This window comes from Schistocerca serialis, chromosome 1 (assembly GCF_023864345.2).
Source record: "Schistocerca serialis cubense isolate TAMUIC-IGC-003099 chromosome 1, iqSchSeri2.2, whole genome shotgun sequence".
Classification (NCBI taxonomy): Eukaryota; Metazoa; Arthropoda; class Insecta; order Orthoptera; family Acrididae; genus Schistocerca; species Schistocerca serialis.
This window is the reverse complement of record NC_064638.1, coordinates 159,555,122-159,581,373: the sequence shown is the minus strand read 5'-3', so window position 1 is coordinate 159,581,373 and position 26,252 is coordinate 159,555,122. Positions and strand designations below refer to the sequence as shown.

Below are 26,252 nucleotides of genomic sequence, written 5' to 3'. Positions count from 1 at the left end.
AGAAAGCATAATCCCATGTAAACCATTTTTATTTAGAATCAAAAATCTCTAAGACAATAGTCATAAGCATCGGGAATGATAGGGTCTTTCATATATTTCAAATTTCAACCGACATAGTATTGGCACATTTGCGCCTTGCAGCAGTGGATAACGGGTTCCCATCACGGAAGTTAAGCGCTGTCGGACGTGGCCGGCACTTGGATGGGTGATCGACCAAATCTGGGCCGCCATGCGCTGTTGCCATTTTTCGGGGTGCACTCAGCTTCGTGGTGCCAATTGAGGAGCTACTCGACCGAATAGTAGCGGCTCCGGTAAACGAAAACCATCACAACCGCCGGGAGAGCGGTGTGCTGCCCCTTCTATCCGCATCCTCAGCTGAGGATGACACAGCGGTCGGATGATCCCTATGTGCCACTTGTGGCCTGAAGACAAAGTGCTTTCTTTTTTTAAAAAAAAATAAATAAAAAGCAAAGCGAAGCTTTCGATTATGACGTTCCCGTCTAATGCAAGCTTGTAGTGAATTTGTCGCCTTTCTCACGTCCCCTGTTGTAACTTTGGGTGCTTCGGCGGTTTTCTACTAATCACATTTCTCTTACTTCAGCTTTTGTCCTGTGGATATCTTGGGCCCCACAAGCATATACGATATCTCGATTCTTCTATCAACAACATTACAATGTCTTCAACCTCTCAATGGCGTACGTAGCACGTGTCAACAACAGAAATAGACAGGAAGCCAAACGATTAGGCTTTCTGTGCCGTTAGCGCCGAAGCGGAGACGACGCGAACATCCATTGATGGTTTACTGAAAGTCCAACATCCAGTAGATGTCTATGTGTTCCATCACCCTGTACCACACAAACAAACTGATATTCCTGGGATATTCATTGACGTACATACACTGGTACAAGAACACCCGCCAGCAACAAATAACATACAGAGGAAATAGGCTAACAGCAAATGAGGCGTAAGATCAAAAATTCTGAGAGCCGGCTGGGTATGCTTGGCCACTGAACTCCAGATCTGTAAATTCCAAAAGGGTCAACGTAAGCTTAAATGTAACATGCCGATCGTTTGCATGAAATCCACGCCACTCGATGTACTATACCAGGCATTCACAACCTTTCTGAGTGAAATCAGATATTACCCGGTTTCCCCATTCCCCTGCCCACCCTAACCAACATTAGCGCCTGACTATACAATGAAAAAGAATTTTCTTTGAGCACTTTCATTTTTAAAATAACAACAAATAAACGACATTTAGTTTTGTTGAGGTTTTATTAAACTACAGACCAATGAGGGAGGAGGGAGGTAATTACCCGCCTCTGCTCCCTTTTGGCAACGATGACGGAGTGAGGAATCACTAACAGAATAAGAATTGAGCGTAAACGTATCGTGAAGCTTAAGCATATCTGTGATGAACGCCACATCTTATAAGGGCATTTCTCTGGACATGGAAGTCTTGAATACCACAAAAGGTTCCTGAACTCACAGAGCCTCAAACGACTACCCTCCACTACAGAAGATACAGAACAGCGAGAAGTTAAGACGGTCGATTTGCATGCGCGTCAGCGGGCCCTTACAGACGAACACGACGACAAACGTGATTGTGACATACAATATGTGCTGACCTGTCCAAATTATAGCAGTAAATGAAATCTCGATTAATTATGGTAGCGAATGCAGGAAGCATTGGACATATTCATATTTTGGGCTGAAAAACTTCTGTCTGCCGGCAGATAAAGTAAAATAGGCGGGACGTGGGCGAGCAGTAGCGAATGCAACTGAACACGACCGAATCCAGCTCGCGAAAGCTCCGCTACTGTTTACATCAGAGAGAAATGTCGTTCGGTCCGGTTTACGCCAGGCTTTATCCACAGAGACCTCTACCGAGGACCCATGCGAGCGGCGTGGTGAGCAAAAGGGCCGAGGCTTCCCCGGCCGTCGCCGCCTCAGCCACCAACGCAGCGCCGCTGACGAAGCTCCGTTGCTCCCCGCAACGGCCCGGAAACGCAGCGGAGAGCTTCTGGGCCAGGCACAAGCTGCTGCCGATGCCGGCGACGATCGCTCGGCGCGGGCGGCCGTGGTGGGGGTAGCAGTAGCGCGTGGTGGGGGGTCGTCGGTTCCGCAGGCGGCCGCGTAGCGGCGCTGGCGGCGGCGGGCACGGCGGCGCGCGCTCGGCAAAGCTCTCGCAGTAGCGGCGCTGCTTCGCTCGTGGTCGGTTGCGAGGGCCCTGTACATCTCCGTACGTCCTCCCGCCTGTCCGACCGCCGACGCACCGACACGCTCGACCGCATCCGGCACGTCGCTATAGCAACGATAGCCGCTTGCACGATGCGAGACTAACGACAAGAACCGAAACGACCCCTGTGACTAATATACGCAAAGTGGCCGGCGAAACTCGACGAAAGCAACTTTGTTTTTTTTTTTCCTTCCCTCCTGTTTCTCATTTGCAACTTCTTTCTTTTTGCGGAAGTCGTCGAATAGTGCATGACAGCTGAAGCAAACTGCGGGTTTTCTATCGTGTGCGTGTGACCTGGTCGCCGGCCGACAATGACGAGTGCGTGCAGTGGATTGTTGTGGGCCGCTGCGGTTGCGGCGGTGACAGTCGCGCTCTGTGCGTGGGAGGTGACCGCCGGACCCGCGCTGCTCAAGAACGGCGGCTACGACGGCGTCATCGTCGCCATCGACGACTCCGTCCCGGCCGACAACTGCAGAGCCATCCTCAACAACCTGGAGGTAGGCCCCGCTCAGCCGCGCCGTGAAAGTGACTGCAACAAGTGATGTCTGTGTGCGCCACTGGGCGAAAGTGACGCGACAAATTAACAAGCAAATGTTCAGTGTGGAAAACATATATATATCACCTATCGTATCCACTTGTACAGCTTAACTTTTGTGCTTTATCACCACCGACTTGCCAATATGATTACTGGCGTCTCTGTAGACTTGCAAATATTCGTCGTGGTAAAAAAAAAGAGCTTTCGAATCTAACAGTCTGTCGAACCAAGTATGTAATATCGGAGTGCATTAAACGATCTCACACAATGTTCATGTCAGAAGAACAGTATTGTACCTCCTGATTGGTTTCGCACAGGTCGAGGCACGAAACTATAAAACCGCCTTAGCGAACTACAGAAATGTGGTTGTTTACTTTCACAACGGTGTATGTATCCCTACATGCCACATTACTAACAATATAATTCGAAAAGAATTGTAGCTCAGCTACAAATGAAATTATCGTTTGCCACAAACGGTGACATTTTAACATGGACAATTTTGAAACGCGACAGTACGTCAGTGCATAAACATTGTATTATGTCGCAATCTCGGCTGTCTTTTGAAAGACCTTTTTGGGTGTATTTATTCCTCTGAGTGGTCATGATTTCTCTAAATAACTGCACATGATTTTCTTATAATTTTTGACGATGAGTGATTTACGCAGACTTGAATGTTTGCGGAACTTACTTCAGCTCAAGTGTTCGAAAACGGTCGGATTGTCGCAACTGTAGTGACACAACGTTACTAATTCATCCAGATGTTGAACCGTTTTTTAGAAAATTCATAGGATCAACACGCAGCAATACGTCGAAGGCGCGACAAAATACGTAACGTTGTATTTCATAGAAACAACGTTTGGAAGTGCAAAGATCTGTACTGTACATGACTGTTTCGTTTCGTCGGGATACGACGCGATAGGTTCTGCAACGGAATTTAAGTGACAGGAATCATCAACTTTTCTACGTAGCGCAGCCTGTGTATCTAAATACTAACTAAATTTAAGCAAAAAAAAAAATCAGCCGGTACATATCACGCATCTGAACGGACGAACCCGTCAGCAAATTCACAGTATTTCTCAAAAGTACTCCAGTAACTTTTGCAGCAATAAACTTCCACTCTGCAATAAATATTTCTAAATGCACAAACATATCTGTTACGGACTCAGTGAATGACGTCGTGATTCCGATACCGTGGTATCTTACAAGCGGACAGAGCAACGCGTAGTATTTGGAGACAGGATTCCGTGGTATAGCGATGACGACAATGTTAAACAGTGACAGGAGTCATACCGCTTTATATTGAAAGGACGTCTTGTTATGACTAATACAGCTGGCTGTAACCGTCACTATTTTATCTCCACTACTCGTTTCGGAGGGTTATACGTCACCACATGGCGTTACTTCAGTTAATACAGAAGTGGACCCGTGTCACTTGTGGCTCTGTTTCCAGTAGTGACAGGCGCCATTTCTTGTAGTGTATACATCATATGCACTTTGTATACACCTGTTGTATACACGATACACGCATCTCTTAGTAATTACCATTAAAGCTGTTGATGACAGAGATTTAACTTGTCCGAAACGCGTATAACGGATTCCGAAGCTGTGCAGAAATGTGTTATATGATGCGGATAACTCTAAGAAGTGTCACCAATGTTGCACGCACGTGTTAGTATTCGGATAGTTCAACGAAAACGATAAGTTCGTTTTTTCAACGCTTAGTTATGGTGACGATTTTGCTCGAGAATCAGGCAGTCAACTACGTCAGTTGTTCAACAACTTACGGGAATGCAGCCGGATGACGTCTTCGACAACGGCCGACGTTTGGATAGGTGAACAACCAATTATTCCGTAGGCACATTTGTCGAAGACGGCAATCGTCTGCATTCCCATAAGTTATTCGAATATTTCATACGTCGGAGTAAACTCAAGACTGGCCACATCAGTAACAGACAGTTTTATACACGAAGCGCTGCGTACGTCGCGTATTATTTATTGGTGCGACGGTTTCAGATCTGCAATACAGACAGTGCGATAGCTGTCACTAGCATTAGCTGGTGCAGCCGTAAAAACCAATGCCGGTATTAGCTATCATACTCCTTATATTTCACACTTGAAGATGGCTTTCTTCGGCCACAACACGTCTTACCAGTAGTTAATACTCGATCTAATTTCTAAATTCCTAGACTTGCAGAAGGCTTTTGACACCGTTCCTCGTAAGTAGCTTCTGATCATATTGCGCGCTTATATAGACTAACGTCTCAGTTGTGCTACAAGATCCGTAATTTACTGATAGATAGGTCACAGTTCCGAGTAATTGACGGGAAGTCAGTAGTGAAACGGAAATATCTGTGGTCTCCCATGGAAGTGTTATAGGCCTTATGCTGTTTTAATCAATACAAACAATTTAGAAGACAATCTGAGCAGCCCTCCTAGATTGTTTGCATATAGTGCTGTCGTTTACAATCTAATAATGTCTTCAGAAAATTAAAAGGGAATTGCGAAAAGTTGATCTAGAACAAAAAGTGTTAATTCGTCGACAAGAGTACTGTAGAATTTCGGGTATACAATATATCGCCTAGGGGTCAGAATGACATGTTAGATTGGGATCTTCAGACAGAATACGTTTTGAGTAAGGCGGAGCAAAGACTACGTTTTATTGGCGGAATACTAAGAGATGGAACAAATCTCTGTGGAGAGGCTGCCTACGCTACGTTTGTCCATCCCTTTCTGGAGTATTGCTGCGCGGTGTGGGATCAGGATTGACGGAGGACATCGAAAAAGTTCAAAGAACGGAAGCTCGGTTTGTATTATTGTGAAACAGGAGGGATTGTCAAGGATATGATAAGGATGTTAGGGTGACAGCGATTAAAACAAAAGGCTTATTTCGTTTCAGCAAGATCTTTTCACGAAATTTCAATCACCAATCCTTTCCTCTGAATGCCAAAATATTTTCTTGGCTCCCACCTAGCCAAGGGGAAGTGACCATCGTAATAAAATAAGAGAAATCAGAGCTCATAAGAGAAGCCTTAGGGGTTCATTTAACCCACGTGCTGTACAAAAACAACGGTCGAGAAATAATTTGAAACTCGACGATGAACTCTCTGCGAAACATTTAAGCCTGAATTAAAAAGTAGTTATGTTAGTGTAGATGAAGTTGAAGGTTTCTTTTTTCTGCCTCTCTGTGATTTCATACGCTGTAATCAACCACGAGACATAATGTATGTGAGAGGGTTGCAATGCGCATAGGAGACGCCCCACATGGAGGAGAGGAAAAGGCTTTGCTAGCCGCGGCCGAAGCGTCGCCGTCGACTGGATCTGTCCAGTGCTTCCAGCCGCGGCACGCGCCGGCGCTCGATCGCCGTGTCGTCCGGACTCCCTGGAGAGGGTGAGTGAGGGGGGCCCGAGAGCCCGGGACAATCTCTCGGCGCTCTCGCGTGGCTTTACTGCCCGGCCCAGCAGCTTTCGGTAAAGGCGTGAATTTTAATGCGCGGCCGGAAAGTACGGCGGAGGTGCCATAAAGTCCCCGGTGCGCGCGGCGCAGAGTAATCTTGAGCGCCAGGCGCCGGGCTGCGGAAGTCGACTCGCGCCTCTTATAATTTCTGTGAAAGCACCGAGAGAACCGCTGCACTAAAAAGGTGGAGAAAACTGTCGAGAGCGCTTAATAACTGACTTTATTTATAAGGTCGTTCCGGCTACTGGCATCATCAGCTCAAAAACAGGACTTGGAAAACACAATTCAGTCTCAGTATCAATAAAGTCCACGCCTAATCTGGACGATAACTGTGTTGAGGGTTCGATTAGGCGTAATTTTCAGTGGTATTGACAGTGAACCTCGATTTACAAGTTGCATGTTTTGACCTGATGATGGCGATAACTGAAATTACGTAATACATAAACTCAAATATTAAACGATTTTATTCGCAAAATATTCGCAATTATCATGTATTCATTCGATAAATTTATTTCCTCTACAATGAAGTGTCTGGCAGAGCGTTCATCGAACCATCTTCGAGCTACTTATCTACCTTTCCACTCTCGAAGAGCGTGCGGGAAAAATGAACACTTCAATCTTTCTGTGCTAACTGCGATATTATTATTATGATCATGTCTCCCTATTTACGTGAGCGCCAACAAGATATTTTCAAACTCTGAGCAGAAGTTGGTGATTTAAATTTCATGAGATGATCATTCCGTAGCGAAAAACGGCTTTGTTCTAACGACTGTCCGTGGCAATGTCTCACTTATTTTGCAATAATGCAGAACGAGCTGCCCTTCTTTGAAATTTTGCGATGTCCTCCGTCAATCCCTCCTGATGCTGATCCCACGCCGCGCAGCAGTACTCCAGAAGAGGGCGGACAAGCGTAGTGTAAGCAGTGTTTTAGTAGACCTGTTACTTTTTCTTTCTGTCAATAAATCGCAGTCTTTACTCTGCGTGATTTATCGTGTAACCAAAATTTAGTGGACTTTTTTTGTGCTCATGTGGATGACTTCACACTTTTCATTATTTAGAGTGAATTGCCACTTTTCACACCATACAGATATTATGTCTGGATCATTTTGCAAATCATTTTGATCACCTGATGACATTACATGACGGTAAATGACAGCACCATCTGCAAAGAATTTAAGAGGTCTGCTCAGGGTTTCTCCTAAATTGTTTAGGTGGATCAGGAACAGCAGAGGGCCTATGACACTTCCTTTCGAAACGCCAGATATTACTTCGGTTTTATTCGATGACTTTCCGTCAGTTATTACGAACCGTGACCTTTCTGAAAGGAAATCAAGAATCCAGTGAGACAACTGAAACGATACTCCGGAGCTACGCAATTTGATTAGAAAGCCTGTGAGAAGCTGGATCGAAAGCCTTCTGGAAAACTGAGAGTATGGAATCAGGTTGACATCCTCTGTCGATAGCTCTCATTACTTCGTGAGAACGTTTCGCACGGAAGGTATTTTCTGAATCAGTGTTGGTTATTTGTCAATAAATCGTTTTCTTCTAGGTAATTCATTATGTTCGATGTTTCAAAACTCTACTGCAAATCGGCTTACGGATATACAGATATAGTTACGGACGTTAAACATCATAAAGTCATTTAACATTTCAATGAACGTAAGTCGTCAAATCATCACATCTAATCTTTCATGACATGACTATATGCTGCACATTCATTGAAATGTTAAATGACTTTATGATGTTCGAAGTGCCTAACGATGTTTTTCTATCTCTAAGAAGCTCTTTGTGTATTACGCACATCCGAAGATGGCAAATATTTACCGAAACCGGTAATGTGACTATTTTTGATACATCTAATCTATCGTCAACATAATAAGTTATTACACGAACGTTACAAAATTCGCATGCTATCAGTTTAAAAAAGGGGGGCAAGGGCGGGGATATTTTCTCGTAACTTCCCTCCCTCTATATTCTGCTGATTCTCAATGGAAACTGTTTTCTTTGCTGCTTTGGGACTTTCGTAAGCGATGTGTAAATAAGAGAACGCGCTTCGTATGAAACCTCCCCGAACTTCCTAAAACAGAAACGTCTTGTCTTTTCTTTATGAATAGTAAGAGCTCTTCAGTTTTAAATGAAAAAGGATAACAGCTCATACCATGTACTTCATCTGTTTCGCTCGTTAGTAACACACTTACTAACAGTGGTTAGACTCAAACGTGCTCATGCAAATTTAGTTACATTTTCACACAGAAGTTTTCCATCGCAGGTTTCCTTTCCCAAGTTACACCTTCATGTTATAAGAGTTTACAGTCGTCTTAATAATTATTCGAGCAATGATACAACCAACTAACTAATGTTGGTGACAGAGCATGGCGATACTGACTTTTCTACTGACTCCGCGTGTTCTTACTGGCATCCTGAGCAAATAAACCGATCAGTCACGCAGTTGCCTGGAAACTTCACATAAATGCGCGTCTGCGGCAACGCTTGGGTATTGTGAAACAATGGTGCCTCCTGCCGGAAAAGGCTCGTTCATCTGCGAACATTCCAGAGAACAAACGATGCGTAAGGGGTGTGACTGACTCTATGGTTGATTACCTTAGCCGCTATCGAAATTCGTGTCCCTTACGACATTGAGACTCCTTTCCGTTCGACTCGCGGAGAGCGTATGGGAAGAATGACTGTTCGTACGCTTCTGTGCGAACTGCAGCTTACCTAATTTCATCTGTTCGATCTCTACGAGATTAGACTTTTCTGTCGTGAAAGACGGTCCGTAAACTTTTTTAAGCAGGTTACACAGCGAGTTACACAGTGCCTTTGCGTCCAGTGTCAACCATCTAAGTCTTGCCAACAATCATGTTACACTCTCCCGCCATTCAGACAAGCCTGTGACCGTTCTACGTACAGGCTCAACGACCCCTGTTGGTCTACCTGATGCTAGTCCCACAAATTTCAAGCACCTCCTTCAAGTGTTTCATACGCAATCTGCATTGTAGACAAGCTGCAGTTCCCAGTACGCTACCAATGAATCGTACCCTCCCATTTGCTACAACTGAGCCTATTTACATTTCCAATTTATACGTCTGCTCTCATACATATCTGTATCTTATGACTGACTCTATTTGTGGTTCATAAATTCTACAGTCATAAAGATACCGTCTTTTTAAATTTGGTTAGGTGTTCAGTTTTGTATTTCTCTACTGCAGCAGCCAGTCTGACGTTTTGTCGAGATGTAACTCGACATTATGCAGTTTTTGTACCTCGTATTTAAATTCCTGATAATAACAACTATCTTCTAACTAAAGTCACGCCGACTCGTCATAAAGATGTGTTTTGCGCTTGATGTGCATGTCGGGTGCCGCAGTTTGGTAAACTGTGGAAAGGCATCTTTACCCCGAGACCCCTGGAAGAAGGCTGATGTGAACTGCCGTCTCGCCATCTACAAGGTGTTTTTAATTTTCGTTAATTGAGCCAGTGCAGACGAACGTTATTTGCTGTATGGGTACCAAACTTTATAGGAATGACGTTCAGACAGTGTACGCTATGTGATTTGCACTGTTAGTAGCGTTAGGTGTCATGACTTGCCGTTAGGCGCCGATACTGGTATGCTGACGTAGGGTTGAAACACAAGTATTGGTGTGCATTGCAGCTGCAAACAGTCAACATTGATCTGTGCAAGGTGAGCAGGACTTTACTCGTAAAGCCGTTCTATCGAAACAGCAGAAATCGTGCTTCTGCTCGTCGCCAGTACCGATACGTTGCAGGAAACGGGAGAGGCCCCTCTTTCCGCACCGAGGTTGAGGAACACGATTCGAAAGTTCTATTTAATGGTGATTTGGGAATTGCTCCTGGGAAAGCCCGTCGGCCAAATTGCGCCACAAATTGCTGAAGAAGTTATTGTTGCTGTGGATGAGAACGTTGGATACAGTGCGCGATTTTCAAGCAGTGCATGTGCCGTGTCACGACAGCTGAACGTCGCATGGCTCACCGTTCGAAAAGTGATGCGAACGATTGTGAAATGGTATTTCTAGTGCGGTTCCAGGCTATCGTGGATGCAGACGGTCGCGACGTTGAACAACGTTTGTTATCTGGGACGTAAACATGGTTCGCAGTTAACACGTTACCCTCCCATATGGAAATTAAAATGTGTTTCTTTCAATGGTTTATTCATTATGTCTCTTCCGCATTTCCTTACAAATCTTTCCACACAGTTTCACTGTCCTGCATTACTCGTTTTTCATGGAGGCCATCTCAAGTAGCGAACGTTTAATTGTAACTACACTACGTATCCACTATTCCTGAAGCAAAGAGGTGAGCTACAAGCGAATGCAGGCTTTCGTACAATCCTCTAATCTGTGGATGTACGACACAAGCAACAGCCGCCAGCTTACGCTGCCCAAGAGCACGCCAGGTATTACTGGAATGTGTGGGTGTAGGGGACTCTCTATCCAGGATAAAGTATAGCGTCAGGAAAGCGGATATGTAGCGCGCAGTTCATTGCGTAGCACCCAGTAGCTCATCACGGTAAAGTGTGCGGTTTCCAACTCGAAAAAATCTGTCGGCTCAGAAATGTGAAAAACTGAACGACGGCGACAGTTGTATTCATGTGCGTACGCGAGGTAGCAGAGAAGTGCAGACGTTGAACTCTTGCTCGGGAAGAGAGAGATTCGAACCCAAGGCTGTCCATCCTTAGTTACTGTGCCACACCTACCCTCAAAAACTTCCAACGGATGGCAGAATATTTCGTTGAACAAGCTATGCCCTCAGGCTAAGCTAATACTGTTTCTTCGCTGCTGCCCCTGCTATTCGCGGAAAGATGTCCTAGCTGACTTGCGTAGTACGTAGGTGAAAAATTTTATTCTCTAAGGAAGAGCAGCGTCTGATCACTAGAACCAGATTATAAGCAGTCCCGATCGTTACGTAGTTGTGCTGTTTCAGATATAGAACCGCCGTCACTTCGATACAACATCAACGCTGCTGCGGAAGCTTCTGTAAAGTACTGCCAAGTGCGTGGCAGAGACTATTTCCCATTTTACTACGTTATTAAGGCTTCTGCCCTTTCCGCTCATGTATGAAGCGCTTCACCGCGCGCTGCAATTAGCGCAATCTTGTCCTAGCGGTCTCTACGGAAGCTATACGTAAGGGGTTGTAGTAATCTTCTAAAGTCATAATTTAAATCTGCTTCGTCGTACGTGCATTATCGCGGGAAAGTATGCGTCCATCTTCGAACGCCTGCAGCTGAGTTTTTCCAGCATCTGTGCGATGCCTCAAATAAATTTGTAACCATTCACGTTATCCACATTCGTACATGGTCAGTAGCCACTGTTAGCCACTTTTGACGTCCTTCCCACAAACCCGACTCGCACAAGTGACTTGTAAGCTGTCTCCTTTGTGGACTCACTTCGTTTTTCCAGTGTCCTACCACTGAAGCGTAGTCTGCCAACTGCGTTACCTATTTTGATCGTAGTAGGTGTAAGTGAATTGGGAACAGCAACCCACTTAACTGTCTCAGGAGTTTTGTAGGCCTAAAATCGCTTTCCAAAAGTAAGTGGCGATCTGCACTGTTTTAAGATCAGGCGTGAACACTTCAGCAAAAGAGGAACTTTACTGCTGTACGATTTCAGGTCCACAGTAGTAGGAATGAAGAGACGGGACTCGTTCAGGTCGTTGTCAATCGCACGACACTCGTTCCACACTCAGAAGTTTTTATTCTTCGGTAAACAGCCCCATTCATTTCTGGAGTTAAGAATGATGAAACAAATGAGAACAAGGTGTTTTAATAGTGCTTGTTTCGATTTACTGTATCAGAACTAGTTTAAAGTCAGTCACTTCATTACGTAAAATATATAGCAATTTGCAGTCTTAAATTGTACTTCACCAGAAGAGGATATTGTACATAAAGAATTAATGACAGCTGCCGTAAGCCCAGCATCGTCCGCGCCTCTGGAGAAAGAAATACCATGACAACTAGGTATTGTTAGATTCGTTAAACTGTCGTAAAATTATTGTATAAAGAGGCACACCAGCGTTCGTCTCTGTCCAGTATGCAAAGCACTGTGTTTGTACGGATTTCAGTTTACTGAGACGACATCAGTAACCAGCGTCTAACGAGTACGCCGAACTGAATAACGACCTCGTAGGCAATACTTTGAAACTGCAACAGATTATAAACATTTCTCAGACGTAATCAGTAAGCGTTCAGCACTAATTTCGACAGAATACAGATAATTCGGCGTTTTTTACGAGAGATACGCTGTGCTGGCGTCTACTACAGTTGTACTCAGTAGCACACTTGGAGCGCCCGACATAATAGCTGCCCTGTTACCAAATCTGCTCTTTTCTCACACGGCGGTGTCTCTGTTTCTCCTGTAACATTTTCCTACCAGGAGACAAGTACTTCCGTCATATTTACGGTACGCTGGTCAAGTACGAGACAGACCTAACGTTGGAAGTCGTCGCAAACACGAAAACCGTTTGTCTCACCTGTTATGGCATATATAACACATGCAGTGATGTTACTGATTCTTCCGTTGCTTCTTGGATGAAAGACATAATTATAGTTCAAAACCACAATATCTTGTGTGTTCCGCAGGATTAATTTATTTAGTTGGACATTTTCGGATTATAAGGCCTCCATCAGAAATCTTTTTTCACTTGTTCTGAACTGAAAAGAAAAAAGAAGCAACTACCAGAACTTTTATATTTACGTTTAATTCGATGTCCTAATCTCTATTCGGAGCCGAACAGATTCGTCTTTATTCACGGTTCTGTTGTTGTTTTCTTCAGTCCGAAACCTCATTTGTTGCAGCTCTCGATGCTATTTGTACAAGCCTCGTCATTTCCCAATAACTACTGCAGCCTACATCCGACTTTCCCTTTTTTTTTTCAACGTCTTCATTAGTTACTCGATGTACCGGTCCAATCTTCAGCATTCTGCTACAGCACCACATTTCAAAAGCTTCAGTTCTCTTCTTGTCTGAACTGTATATCGTCCACGTTTTACATCTGTACAGGACTACACTCCAGACAAATACCTCCAGAAAACATTCCTAACACTTAAATTTGTATTAAACGTTAACAAATTTCTCTTTCAGAAACGTTTTTCTTCCTGATCTCAGTCTGCATTTTATGTTCTCTCTGTTACGGCCTTTAACCGCCACCTTGCTGCCCAAATGACGAAATTCGTCTACTACTTCTGGTGTCTCATTTCCCAATCTGATTCCCTTAGCATCGTCTTATTTAATTCGATTACTTCCCATTACCTTTCTTTTATTTTTGTTGTTGTTCATCATGTAACCTCTTTTCAAGCCACAATCCATTCCGTCCAACTGCTCTTCCAAGTCCTTTGCTCTCTCCTACCGAAGAACAACGTCATTGGCAAACATCAAAGTTTTAATATCTTCACTTCGAAATTTATTCTTGAATTTCTTTACTGTTTGCTGAATGTATATGCCTAGATTGAATAACATTGGGGCTAGGCGTATAAACTAACAGTCTTGCAACTTATTTCACAAGTTTCCATTGGTCTAAAAGGGTTTCTTAAACTTTTTCAAACGCCTTAACTTCTGTGACAATAGATGTGGTGACCTCCATCTAAAGATGACGCATGCAGTTTGGCAGTGTAAATTATATTCGTTCTGCATTCTGGTTGGTACTACAAGCTTGTAAGCAGAGAATTATTTCGCAAGTTAATGTAAAAAAATCCAAAAACCTCTATTCAAGAAAATCTTCCTCTATGAATCATCCTAAAGAGGCATGTGTAGTATTCACTGTTATATAAAGCGAAAAAAAGCTTTTGCAGACTGTTAATGTTTTCGTACGGGAGACAACATGCGTTCGTGGCAGTCTACAGCTCCACTGCTTTACTGACTCCCTAAAAGATTTTAAAGTCCGCATTATTACGGAAACTGATGGCACTTTTACCTGACACGAAACTTTGATTAATAGTTTTCCCCATTGAAGGAATTTCCAAACATTAATATTCAATGGAAGACACATAAACCTCTCATTATAGAGAGGGTTATGTCTGTTTTTACAGATACGTCGGAAAAAAAAATCACGCTGGTGCGATACAAACATAATATATTTTTGGTTCCTATGAAATCAATTATTTATCTTCCGCGTTTGGAATCCCCACAGTTGCTAATTCACTGGACGCTACACACTTCGCAACGACGATCAAACTAACGCCCAGGTCGACTGTGTGTATGTAGCAGATTTTCCCATGCTGAAACGCGTCTTCAGTGGTCCCCCAACGTTCTCATCGCATTCTGAAACATGCCTACGGCTGTTTGCTCATAGAGCTTCCTCAAATAAACTCTTTAAAAAATACGATGTGGCTTCTATCGACTCACGAGCGTAATGAGTTCGTGTATGTCGTAGAAGAGTCATCAAAGGCAAACACGCGATAATATTTGAGAAAATTAATTAATAGTTCCGTACCTACCTGCACGAAAATAATAGCATCAGATATTGGGAAGAATCCTCTTTGGAAGATGGCACTTATCTTGTTGCGGAGGATTTTGTTCGTGTCGTCGTCCTTTCCTGAGAGAGATTTTTGCCAACTTTTGGCACTTTTTCTGCCTTCAGTGATCAACTATCACACGTCTGCTTAAAACAGATGATTTTTAAGCTCGTTAACAAGCTCTTCCCTCAGTTCACGTTGTTACTTTACTGTGCACGAATTGTGCAATGACAAGTTCCACCGCTTAATGAGAACCTCAACTTCATGAAAGAGCTTTCGGGACTGTCAAATTTTATTAAGCACGTTTAGCGTTTACAGGTTGTTTATACTGATTACTCCGGTAATTACTTTCTCACTATGAGCACAAAATGCTTCCCCAGTTCATTTTAGCGTGGTGTAAATAAATGAAATTTGTTTCAACCTCCTGATCTGTTCTTTATTAGTGTCGCTACAGTTTTTGAAAGAAAAGCGATGTTGTTTGCCCCATGCGTTGTTTGCTTTGCCCCTAATAACCCCTATATCGACGGTATGTAGCCGTGTGCTCTTCCTTCCTTGTTGTTTATCAGTAATTTAGTTTAGGTCCACGCTTTGGTCATTACGCGCTACTTCAATATGCGGCGACATTTACCTGCCGACGTAAACCACTCTATCAGTTAATCCGGCGCGAGTGTTGTGACGCGTTAATGGACTTTCGCGCAACAGCGGTAAAGCGTTCAAACAAAGGCAAAGCTGACCGCCACCCAACACCCAACGAGGCCCTTGACGCAGCGGGTCGCGCCTGCTCGAGAGCGCGTAGGCAACCCGCCGCGCGCAACGTCGTTGCGGGCAGCGGTGCCTCCGCCTGCCGGCAGCCACCACAAGTGTCTTCCGCGCTCGCGACGCCCTGGGTGCTAATTGCTCTCATAGGTTTCCCTGACCGCAAGAGACGCGCGTTCTTGCGGCCTGGCCGGCCCGCCAGGTTTTGTAGCGGTGTCGAGAAGGCGGCGAGACGGGAAGGGGGAGGGCGTCTCGGTCTCGCCGTTGCCATCGCTCTGGCCTGTGGGATCGTGTGGCTGACCGCAGGTGGCATTATTACGTCGCTACCGGGCTGGTCCAATTACAGGGGCGCGCGTGCCGTACTGCACCGCCAGTGGCCGCCATCCCACCACAGTGGGGTCACCAAACACACCTACGTCTACGGCGCAGCATGTTTCGTACTGCTGCAGTTGGTTCGCATTCCACTCGCGTACACTCTGGCTTAAAATACGTTAATATTTAAAGATTTCTGACATGATCTGGTTTTTAAAATTTTATCTCGCAGTTTTCTGTACCCCACACTATTTAAATCGTGGGCTGTTCTGTCATCAATCTGACTGGTTTAATGCGGCCCAGCACGACTTATTTTCGTATGTCAACTTATTTCAGAGTTACACTTGCACTCGAACTCCTCAATCATTTTTTGGGTGCATTCCTACCTCCGCATTGTCTTCCAGTTTTTTCCTTCTTCAGCTCCCTCAAGAACCATAAATTATTCCTTTATGTCTTAACACACACCCTGTCATCCTATCCTTTCTTCTTGTTAGTGTTTTTCACTCATTGCTTTTTTCGCTAATACGTCGGAGATGATACTCGTTCCTTACCTAATCACTTCATCTAACTTCAACATCCTACAGCACCAGATCTCAGACACTTCGATTGCCATCGTTTCTGGTTTTCCAGCAGTCCATGGTTCACGTCTATACAACGCTGTTCTTCGGACACACATTTCTATAAATTTATTCCTCAAATTAAAGCCAGTGATATATACTTGATATTTCCTTTGGTCAGGTATGCCACTTTCTCTTACGTTAGTCCGTTTCTTTATTCTCCTTGCTTCGTTTATCATCCGTGACTTTCTTTCCAAGGCAGCAGAAAGTCCCTTCGTCTAGCAATTTGCCCCTATTTTTCGTATAAACGTCGTCGCTAATCTCGTTTCTGGTGCTCCATAATCATTTCTGTCTTCCTTTCGTTTACTCTATCCATATTCTGTGCTGATGAGACTGTTTATTCCATCCATCAAGTGTTTCTCACTTTCAATGTGGATAATAATGTCATCAGCGAATCTTATCTTTCACCCAGAGTTCTAACCACACTTCTCCTCCCCATCTTTTATTGGTTTCATTGATCTTCAATGTACCCCCTCAACGACAAAAATATCTCGAAATAGATTATACTGTTCAGATTTTTCACTTGTAACGAAGATGTTTCACTTCTCTTATGTATAAAAATTCTACACAGCTGTACCCATTCGGTTCTTTGCTGCCTAAGAGCTGCCAAAAATCTCGTTTCGACATCTTGAACAATACGTGGACTATCAGGAGTAGCAACATAACGCCCGTTGCTGTTTTCTGACTGAAACCTAACAGCACCGAGCGAGGTGGCGCAGTGGTTAGCGCACTGGACTCGCATTCGGGATGACGACGGTTCAAACCCGCGTCCTGCCATCCTGATTTAGGTTTTCCTTGATTTCCCTAAATCGCTTAAGGTAAATGGCGGGATGGTTCCTTCGAAAGAGCACGGCCGACTTCCATTCCCATCGTTCCCAAATTCAATGGGCTGTTTGCCTACCCCCCCCCCCCCCCTCGTCAAATCACAAATCACCCAACTAACCAGATTTAACCGTTAGCAGCACTGTATCCTACCGTAGAAATATGATGTGTTTAACAGGATAGGTCTTTTCTTTGCATGAACCAGCCAAGTATGTATCTATGTATTTACAAAATTTGTTGTAGTATTTTCAAAACCGTTGTAAACTGAATACGTCCACAGCATCAACATTATTTATTTAGTTACTTGCCATCATATTTACGATCTTGTGATTATGGCAGACCGTGATAGCTACAGTACTACATGAAATAGGAAAGTGTACCGTAATTTCATCATACAGTCTCTGTTTTGGCATAAGTTGAAGCATAATGTATTAATGATCTACTTCAGTAGATACGTTATTAACTATTTCTATGGAATTAAGTTGAAACTACGACTAGTTGCCAATTACACTTCCTATCTCTATTGCGTCCTGGTGTCAATAAACTCAGAAGACTGCGCCCAGAGCAGACACAGTAGTGTCACTTCCGTTAAACACGGCAACATCACAGCCTCCATGACGAGCAAAAAATCCTAATAAACATTATCTAATGCTATCTAATACGTAATTACTTTTAATCTAATAATCATAAAATTTGTCTTATCTGATCTGTCCACTTTCTTTTAAAGCAGACACCAAAACGCAGTCACTTTCATTGTCGCGCCGTCAGGTACTGTTGGTGAATTACCTGTGGTGTCCGTTTTACGCAGGACGATGCGTTCGCTTTGAACAGCAGTAGCTTTACAAAGCATCCGTGGCGCACTCGCATTGCATTACGTTCGCATTCATGGAAAAAAATACGCGCTGCTGTCTCCATGGCAATTAGTAACGGATTTTTCTCTTTTTTCGGGATATATTACTACCGCAAAGACAAATTTAATTTTCTCTTCTCAGCATCTCCACCGGTTCTCTTTTTTAGCGTCTCTCCAAGGTAAAACGAAATTGCTGAAAATAGCACTTGTGGGCTGGAACTGGCACCCTCTCGGCCGGCTGGGCGCGCAACTGCGAGTGCTGTAGCTGCTCGGCGCCGGACACGGGACACACGTGGCGCCCTGCGTGTGCGCCTCTGCGGCCACCCCACACGCGGAAACGCCAGCCGCCGCGTTCGCCTTGGCTAGCCCACTATTCCCCTTCCCCGTCACTTCCCCGATTTTCCCTTGCAGCGCTTTCTTTCACATGTGGCACCTCGCCGCTATACTACTCTGCACTGCTGCTCCTCTACGCCCTTAATTTGGCGCAATGTAATGCGCGCACGCGCACACACACACACACACACACACACACACACACACACACACACACACACACACATACCCACATACATACATACATACACTACTCGCGCCTCGTCATTTCAGAGCTCGTTAGCGCGGTATGCGAGACGTCTTGTCCGCCTTCACTGCCTGTAGCGTGCCGCTGGTACCACCCACTCACTGACTATACCACTGGCAGTGAACTACCCCGTGCTTCGAGACCTTGCCTGCCACTTCTCCACACTTCGCAATTTTCCCACGTCTCCTCTACAAGTGTCCTCCTTAAGCCTCTATGGGCAGACCTGTTAAACACCAAAGGCCTCATTTGTATTATTTAGGGAACACAATAAACATATTTTGTTAAAAATGGCATATAAGTCACAATTACGTAAAGTATTTCATAGCGTTACGTATATGGAACAATAGAAGTTCAAGGATTCTCATGGATTAAACTAAAATGACTAATTTATATCTATATACGCTCAAGCGCCAAAGATAGTGGTATATGCAAGAATGTTTAAATACACAGATATGTTTACAGGCAGAATACGGCGCTGCGGTCGGCAACGCCTATATAAGACAACAAGCGTCTGCCGCAGTTGTTAGACCAATGGCGTGTTATCAAGATTTAAGTGAGTTTGAACGTAGTGTTATAGTCGGCGCACGAGCGATGGGACACAGCATGTCCGAGATAGCAATGAAGTCGGGTTTTCCCGTACGACTGTTTCACGAGTGTACCATGAATATAAGATATCCTGTGAAACATCAAATCTCCAACATCGGTGTGGCCGGAAAAAAATCCTGCAAGAACGGGACCAACAACGACTGAAGAGAATCGTTCAACGTGACAGTATGGCAACCCTCCCGCAAATTCCTGCAGATTTCAGTGCTGAGCCATCAACAAGTATCAGTGTGTGAACCATTCAACGAAACATCATCTATAATGGCTTTCGGAGCCGATGGCCCATTCGTGTACCCTTGATGACTGCACGACACAGAGCTTTGCGCCTCACCTGGGCCCGTCAACACCGACATTGAGCTGTTGATGACTGGAAACATGTTGCCTGGTCGGACGAATCTAGTTTCAAATTGTATCGAGTGGATGGACTTCTACGGGTATGGAGACAAACCCATGAATCCATGGACTCTGCATGTCAGCAGGGAACTGTTCAAGCTGGTGGTGGCGGGTGAAGTTGGAGTCTAGATATGATTCTGACAAGCGACACGTACGTAAGCATCCTGTATGATAATCTGCATCCATTCATGGGCATTGTGCATTCCGAAGGACATGGGCAATTCCAGTCGGACAACCCCACACGTCCAGAACTCCCTAGGCTTGAACATTATTGAGCATATCTGTGATGCCTTGCAAAGTGCTGCTGAGAAGAAATTTCCACGCCTCGTACTATTATGGATTTATGGGCAGCACTACAGGATTCATGCTGTCAATTCCAAACTACTTCACACATTAATCGAGTTCTTGCCACGTCTTGTTGAGGCACTTCTGGGTGCTCGCGAGGGCTCTACACGATATTACGCGGGTGTACCAGTTGCTTTGGCTCTTCGTTGAATGATACAATAGAAATTCAAGGATTCTGGTGCATTAAACCAAAATTACTAGTCTATAAAAGGCTTGTATGTGTACGTGCTAACAAACGTTTCTCCATCATCGCTGGCTGCCACCCACTCGGGGATGTGGCAGTAGATAGCCCATGATCTCATGTTGTTAGAAGTGCAGTTTGGTCGCGGTGGATAGCAGTGGGTGAGTTTGGAGAGCAAAAATCCGCGAAATACAGAACAATAAATACTCTTAAAGCTATCTACTCTGTCAGTTACGAACTTTATCGTACAAGCGAAAATACATTTATTGTTTCACTCGTCCAACATAATACGATGCTCGCTCGGTTTCGCCACAAAGACTTTAATAACGTTGTGTAATATCAAATAGACCAAAATGAATAATCGAACGGTACACTGCAGTGATTTCGGATAAACATTTCGCTTATTCTTCGTTAGTATGATCGTTTTCCTAGTTTAGCTTGTTTTCGTCAATCACTAAGCATTGACCCCTTAGTGCTGCCCGCGGTGAAATATGCTTCCGTAACGTAATGTTAACGCCAGTACGGATGAAACAGGGTGTGGATTGTATAAGTGAGCATTGTGAAGTTCAAAAGCCATAGACGTGCGGGTTAGCCGCGCGGTCTGGGCGCATTGCCACTGTTCGCACGGCTGCTCCCCGTCGGAGGTTCGAGTCCTCCCTCGGGCATGAGTGTGTGTGTTGTCCTTACCGTAAGGTAGTTTAAGTTAGATTAATTAGTGTGTAATCTTAGGCACAGAAGATCTCAGCAGATTGGTTCCATAAGATCTTACTACCGCCACTGAAGTCATAGAGAATATGACTTTTTCTAAGAGAACTAAGTATTCCACTTCGCGCATTATACTGAGGTAGCTGCCAATCACTATCACACACTTCCACCCACCATAGTTTGGATGAAACACGTTAAGGACTCTTCTCACCATTACAGTGCATTGTGAATGAAACAATAAAAAACATTTTTAACGTGTAGTTGAAGTTCTTCAGTGATAAATTATTTTCCTTTACCTAAGAGTATTTACTGCTCCGATTTTTGCCCACGACGCTCACCTACTCTCACGCGCCGCGACCAAACTAACTTACTCGCGGGATAACTGCATTCATAATATTCTTAACGAGATGTACGTCTGTGTGCATCTCATATCTAGATTGGTGCAATATAATCTGACCCAGGCAACGCTGGATTTCTCAAACAAGAACGTCTAATTACAGATATACTTGAAAAAATATATTCGCGATATCACAGTATCCACACTCTGTGCTCTCACAACTTTCGTGTGATGCTCGTACAGGGAGACACAGTGTTATTCTCGTCGTGTTTGCCTTGTTGGACACGCAAGACAGTTTTTCAGTGTCTGCAGTGTCTGAATGGTACTTTACAATGAACTTCGGACATGCTTGCATATCGGAAGGAACAGACACCGCCGACGATCAACTGTATAGGACGTGGACATTGTCACATATGGAGGTTTGGGTCGATCCGAGAGGCGTCCACGGATAGACGAAGTGGTTAAGGCGACCACTCGGGGTAAGAAGGAACTCCAGGTTCGAGTCCCGGACCGGCACAGATTTTCATATTTCACCATATGCCACCAACAATTTGTACGGTATGATCATATTCGCAATTAGCGAATCCATTTCGAATTTAATATGGCTGTAGATCGTTGGATGTGTCTGTTTCTTCGAACATGCAAGCATGTGTAGATATGTGAAAGTGCGTAAGAATTTGTTACAGCTCTTAGTCATCGTGGCTCTCCTGCAAAAGAGTTCCTTTTTTTCCGGACGCGCAAACTGAACATTACACTTCTCACAGACGGCTGATGGACTTCCCCTGCAGTTGCAGTTTTCATTTGCCTCTCTTTTTTAAATACAACTGGTCAATATTTAATATTGTTCTGGTGAGCAACATGACTATTAAAAGTTAAAAAAATTTATGTCTTTGGAAACCACGACTCACAAACAGCTGTAAATGAAGCTGCAGTAGAAGCCCAGAGATAAAAGGTGAAACGCTACCATCTTGATAACTGCTTGACGTAACACTTCTGTATGTTGGCACACAATAATAATAATAATCAGGAGAGGAGCCGGCCAGCCAATTGTCATTGGTCTCTCCATTTGCTCTTAATGTTACAAGAGCGAATACACTCCCCTTCTTCCCATGAAATCCAGCAGGGTTAGTCTTCTATGAACATAAAAATCCTTTTGAATGCAATGTTTAACAGAAGACTCACAAATTTTTGAGTAATGTCTGCCACAGTATTTCTTTCATCCAGATGTACCTCCAGATTACTGCACCACATAATATATTTTAAATGTTCACAGCTTACGTTTTTGAAGACAGTACTAATAACTATCAATAGCTGGAGCAACTGTGCCCACCTTATACAGTGATCCCAAGTCGCAGCTTGCGCCTTTCCGCTGATTCTTCAGCATGATATCTAATGCTAACGTTAAGTCTCATCGGGACTGTTATTCAGTCTCGCTTATCTTATTATTTCAGCACATTCGCCAACCCCTTCCGATCGAACTTTGTTTCTCGCAGCACTCCAGTTAATGTTGGAAGTTAAGAGTACAAATCGAACATCCAGTTCTCAAAATAAATACGATGCTCCTGGGGACAGCGTATCGTAAATTGTACTCTTTTTTTTACAATAACCATTCGATAAAAGAGTAATTCTTTATTTGGAACATCACAATTGTATTGATATGAACTAAGACGGTTTGTCTTATTTAACAAATTTAATTGAGTGTATGTATAACAAGTGTTCTTTGGTCTCCGTGATGTAATAGGCATCGCCAGGACCGCTTTCCTCTATGGCACGCACCATATCTCCAAGGCAGGTCCCGACGACAGGAATAAAACGCACGACCAGCAAGTACCACGATCGTGGTACGATGTTTATTATCGCACCGGTTTGCAGGTACGCTGCGTCCATCCATTTCATGATTGATACATGCGCATAAATAAAACGTTCATCCATACAGTAGATTATCTAAGAAACTTCCTAGCAGATTAAAACTGTGTGCCGTACCAAGACTCGAACTCGGGTCCCGGGTTCGAGTCTCGGTCCGGCACACAGTTTTAATCTGCTAGAAGTTTCATATCAGCGCACACTCCGCTGCAGAGTGAAAATCTCATTCTAATAGATTATCTAATTCATTACGGAAATAAACTTTTTATAGTGGCGATAATCATTCGTGGCACGAAAAACGGTTGTGCGACACATCACTTCACAGAAATGTGTGTGTATGTGTGTGTGTGTGTGTGTGTGTGTGTACGTGTGCGTGTGCGTGCGTGCCTGGAAAAAATTGAGGCCACGCACGCACTGCAATCTGCTCAGTTTCGCCGCCTGCCATCTGCTCCGCAGAAGTCCCTGCGTGCCTTCAAGGGGAAGATATAATGACGTGTCGGTGCCGCTGCTGGCCGTCGCAGCCGAGACAGGCATAACGCCAGACCTGCCCGCTTTGTCGTCACAGAGACTGTTCGTCAGCAAAATCGGTTTCTGCGGTAACAGCAGAGCAACGCCAACGAGAACTCCATTACTTCGCACCAGTTTACAGGAAACCGCTGATTCTCCTGCTCCATTTTTCTGTCCTTTTTTTTTAATAAAGTTGACTTTTCGTGATATTAGCTCGATTATGTAATTCTGGCGGGTCGTCAGATTGTTCAGCTGTACCGTTCTGTACTGCCGCCACCAGCGGTGCACCAGTGTCCATTACCAAATGGAACGCTCCGTAATACTTTCCCTAACACATTCATGCAACCTTCCATTTCCATTTATAACACTTGCTGTTTCATTGTTTTTGTGAGTTGTCAAGCTTGACTCCTAAACTCAGTCGCGAAGATGATTACAAGTGCAGGAAAAAATATTACGCTCTCCGACATAGTCATATATAAGACGGAGTGTATCATTTACTTTAAAAAAAAATGGTTCAATTGGCTCTGAGCACTATGGGACTTAAAATCTGAGGTCATCAGTCCCCTAGACTTAAAACTACTTAAACCTAACTAACCTAAGGACATCACACACATCCATGCCCGAGGCAAGATTCTAACCTGCGACCGTAGCAGCAGAGCGGTTCCAGACTGAAGTGCCTAGAACCGCTCGGCCACTGGGGCCGGCAACCTCGTTTAGTTGTCTTTAACCGTTCATGAAATAAATGGGGTCTTACGTGACACTTCCTACATGCATACAAGGAGTGTACTTTTTCAGTTTAGTTACGATGTATCACTTCAGCTTCGTCGCTGCCTCTACGGACATCATGCCTACGCTTATGGACAACAACAGTTTCGAAAAGGGACTAGGGCGAGATTAAAGCAAACTCGGAGTTATGTGGAGGACATGACAAACGTCGCCAGACCGCGGGCGCACACTACCACCACTCCCCCCCCCCCCCCCTCCCCCTGCCACCACGAAAGTAGGTCTGTTTCCTGCGATTACTGCTCGTGCGCGGGAGAGTTATGCGCCCTGTGTATAGACGAGCGAGCGTGTACGAATGTCGCGCGGGTTAATAAATTACGGCGGCGGTCCTGGGTGGGGTAGGGTAGGGTGTAGGCGCCAGACCGCGCCGCTACCGAGGACGGCGATATATTAGTGCGGCCGCGCCGGTACCCCATTACATAACATATTCCGCAGCGCGCAGCGCCCGCCGTCGGCACCGCGGGATAAACGGCCTCTCTGACCAGAGACACAACGCCGGCGGACCGGCCGCTGTTATTATCATCTGCGGACGGCCGTGCCTACCGTGCATCGTCGGTAAACTGAAGAGCGACCAGCGACAGGGGCGCAGGGCGCTGCAGCTGCCATACGGGGTGAATTGTGCTTCCGGACAGGAGCACAGTGCAGTGTACGCTGGTTTGCGGAGATTCATTTCGTGTGCGTTTCTTCTGTTAGTTGCATCTGCTACATCCATCATTGCTTCATACACCAAGTTGTGTCTGTTAACGGCGAAACAACGTGACTACAACACGCTATGCCCACTTCGTGCTTCGTCAGAGCATTCTTTCTAGACGTGTCAACTCATCAAGGTCTCGCTCGTCTAGTATTCTAGCTGTGTCCACACGTGAAACAAAAGCATTCTCAAATTTGTCTTTCATCTCCAGAACAAGCTACCCTGCACCCACCGCACAATTTAGTGCCTCGTTGGACTAAAGAAAAAGCCGAGATACTTCGTTCTTTCAACTTCTTAACGTTTCCCCAAAACTTAACGTATAAGGCGATTTACCCCCTTTGAAAAAAATAAAGAAAAGCACTCCGTATTCAGGCCACGAGTGGCCTACCACGACCATCCGACCGCCGTGTCATCCTCCGAGGAGGATGTGGATAGGAGGGGCGTGGGGTCAGCACACCGCTCTTCGGTCGTTATAATGGTATTCTTGACCGAAGCCGCTACTATTCGGTCGAGTAGCTCCTCAATTGGCATCACGAGGCTGAGTGCACCCCGAAAAATGGCAACAGCGCTTGGCGGCTGGATGGTCACACATCCAAGTGCCGGCCACGCCCAAGAGCGCTTAACTTCGGTGATCTCACGGGAACCGGTGTATCCACTGCGGCAAGGCCGTTGCCGAAAAAAATAAACAAGATGTTCCCATATTCTGCTTCTTTCCATTTCCATTTTTGAATTATCTTTCTTTTTCTCTTCTATGGATTAGTTGGGTTCTGACACATTCCTCTCTCTCTCTCTCTCTCTCTCTCTCTCTCTCTGTCTCTCTCTCTCTCTTTCCCTCTCCATCTCTTCTACTGCTATCATGTTCATTGCTGCCATCTCTCCTAGCTCAAATCTGCCTACCTCTAATTTGTCTTTACTGTTGTACTTCTCACGAATGAATGTACTCAGAGTTTTTTCTGCACTGTAATAATTCCTCAGTGTTCCTGTACGACCGGAAGGTCACCCCTGACGTTGTCTGTAAACATGCACACAGTTCCCGTGAGCGGTATTTTTGGACGGAATCGAGCACTCAACTTGATTGCAGATCTCAGTTGGAAGTAAAGTACCAGCACGGACGCATTAGATACAGTAGGGTGAACATCCATCATGCCACGAAGAACATTCGCATGCAACGGTCGGGTCCGCATCACCGCGTTACGCGCAAAAGGCTTGTCA

The 26,252-nt window shown here is 44.7% G+C and overlaps 1 protein-coding gene across 1 annotated transcript in view; it reads left to right on the top strand.

The window, feature by feature from the left end:
* The first annotated feature begins 2,209 nt into the window (after positions 1-2,209).
* LOC126464785 (calcium-activated chloride channel regulator 1-like) overlaps positions 2,210-26,252 on the top strand; it is a 376,818-nt gene continuing 352,775 nt past the window's right edge. Inside the window, exon 1 of the mRNA XM_050096258.1 lies at positions 2,210-2,736. Coding sequence (XP_049952215.1) covers positions 2,551-2,736 — 186 coding nt within the window. The 5' untranslated portion in view covers positions 2,210-2,550. The remainder of the gene's footprint in view (positions 2,737-26,252) is intronic.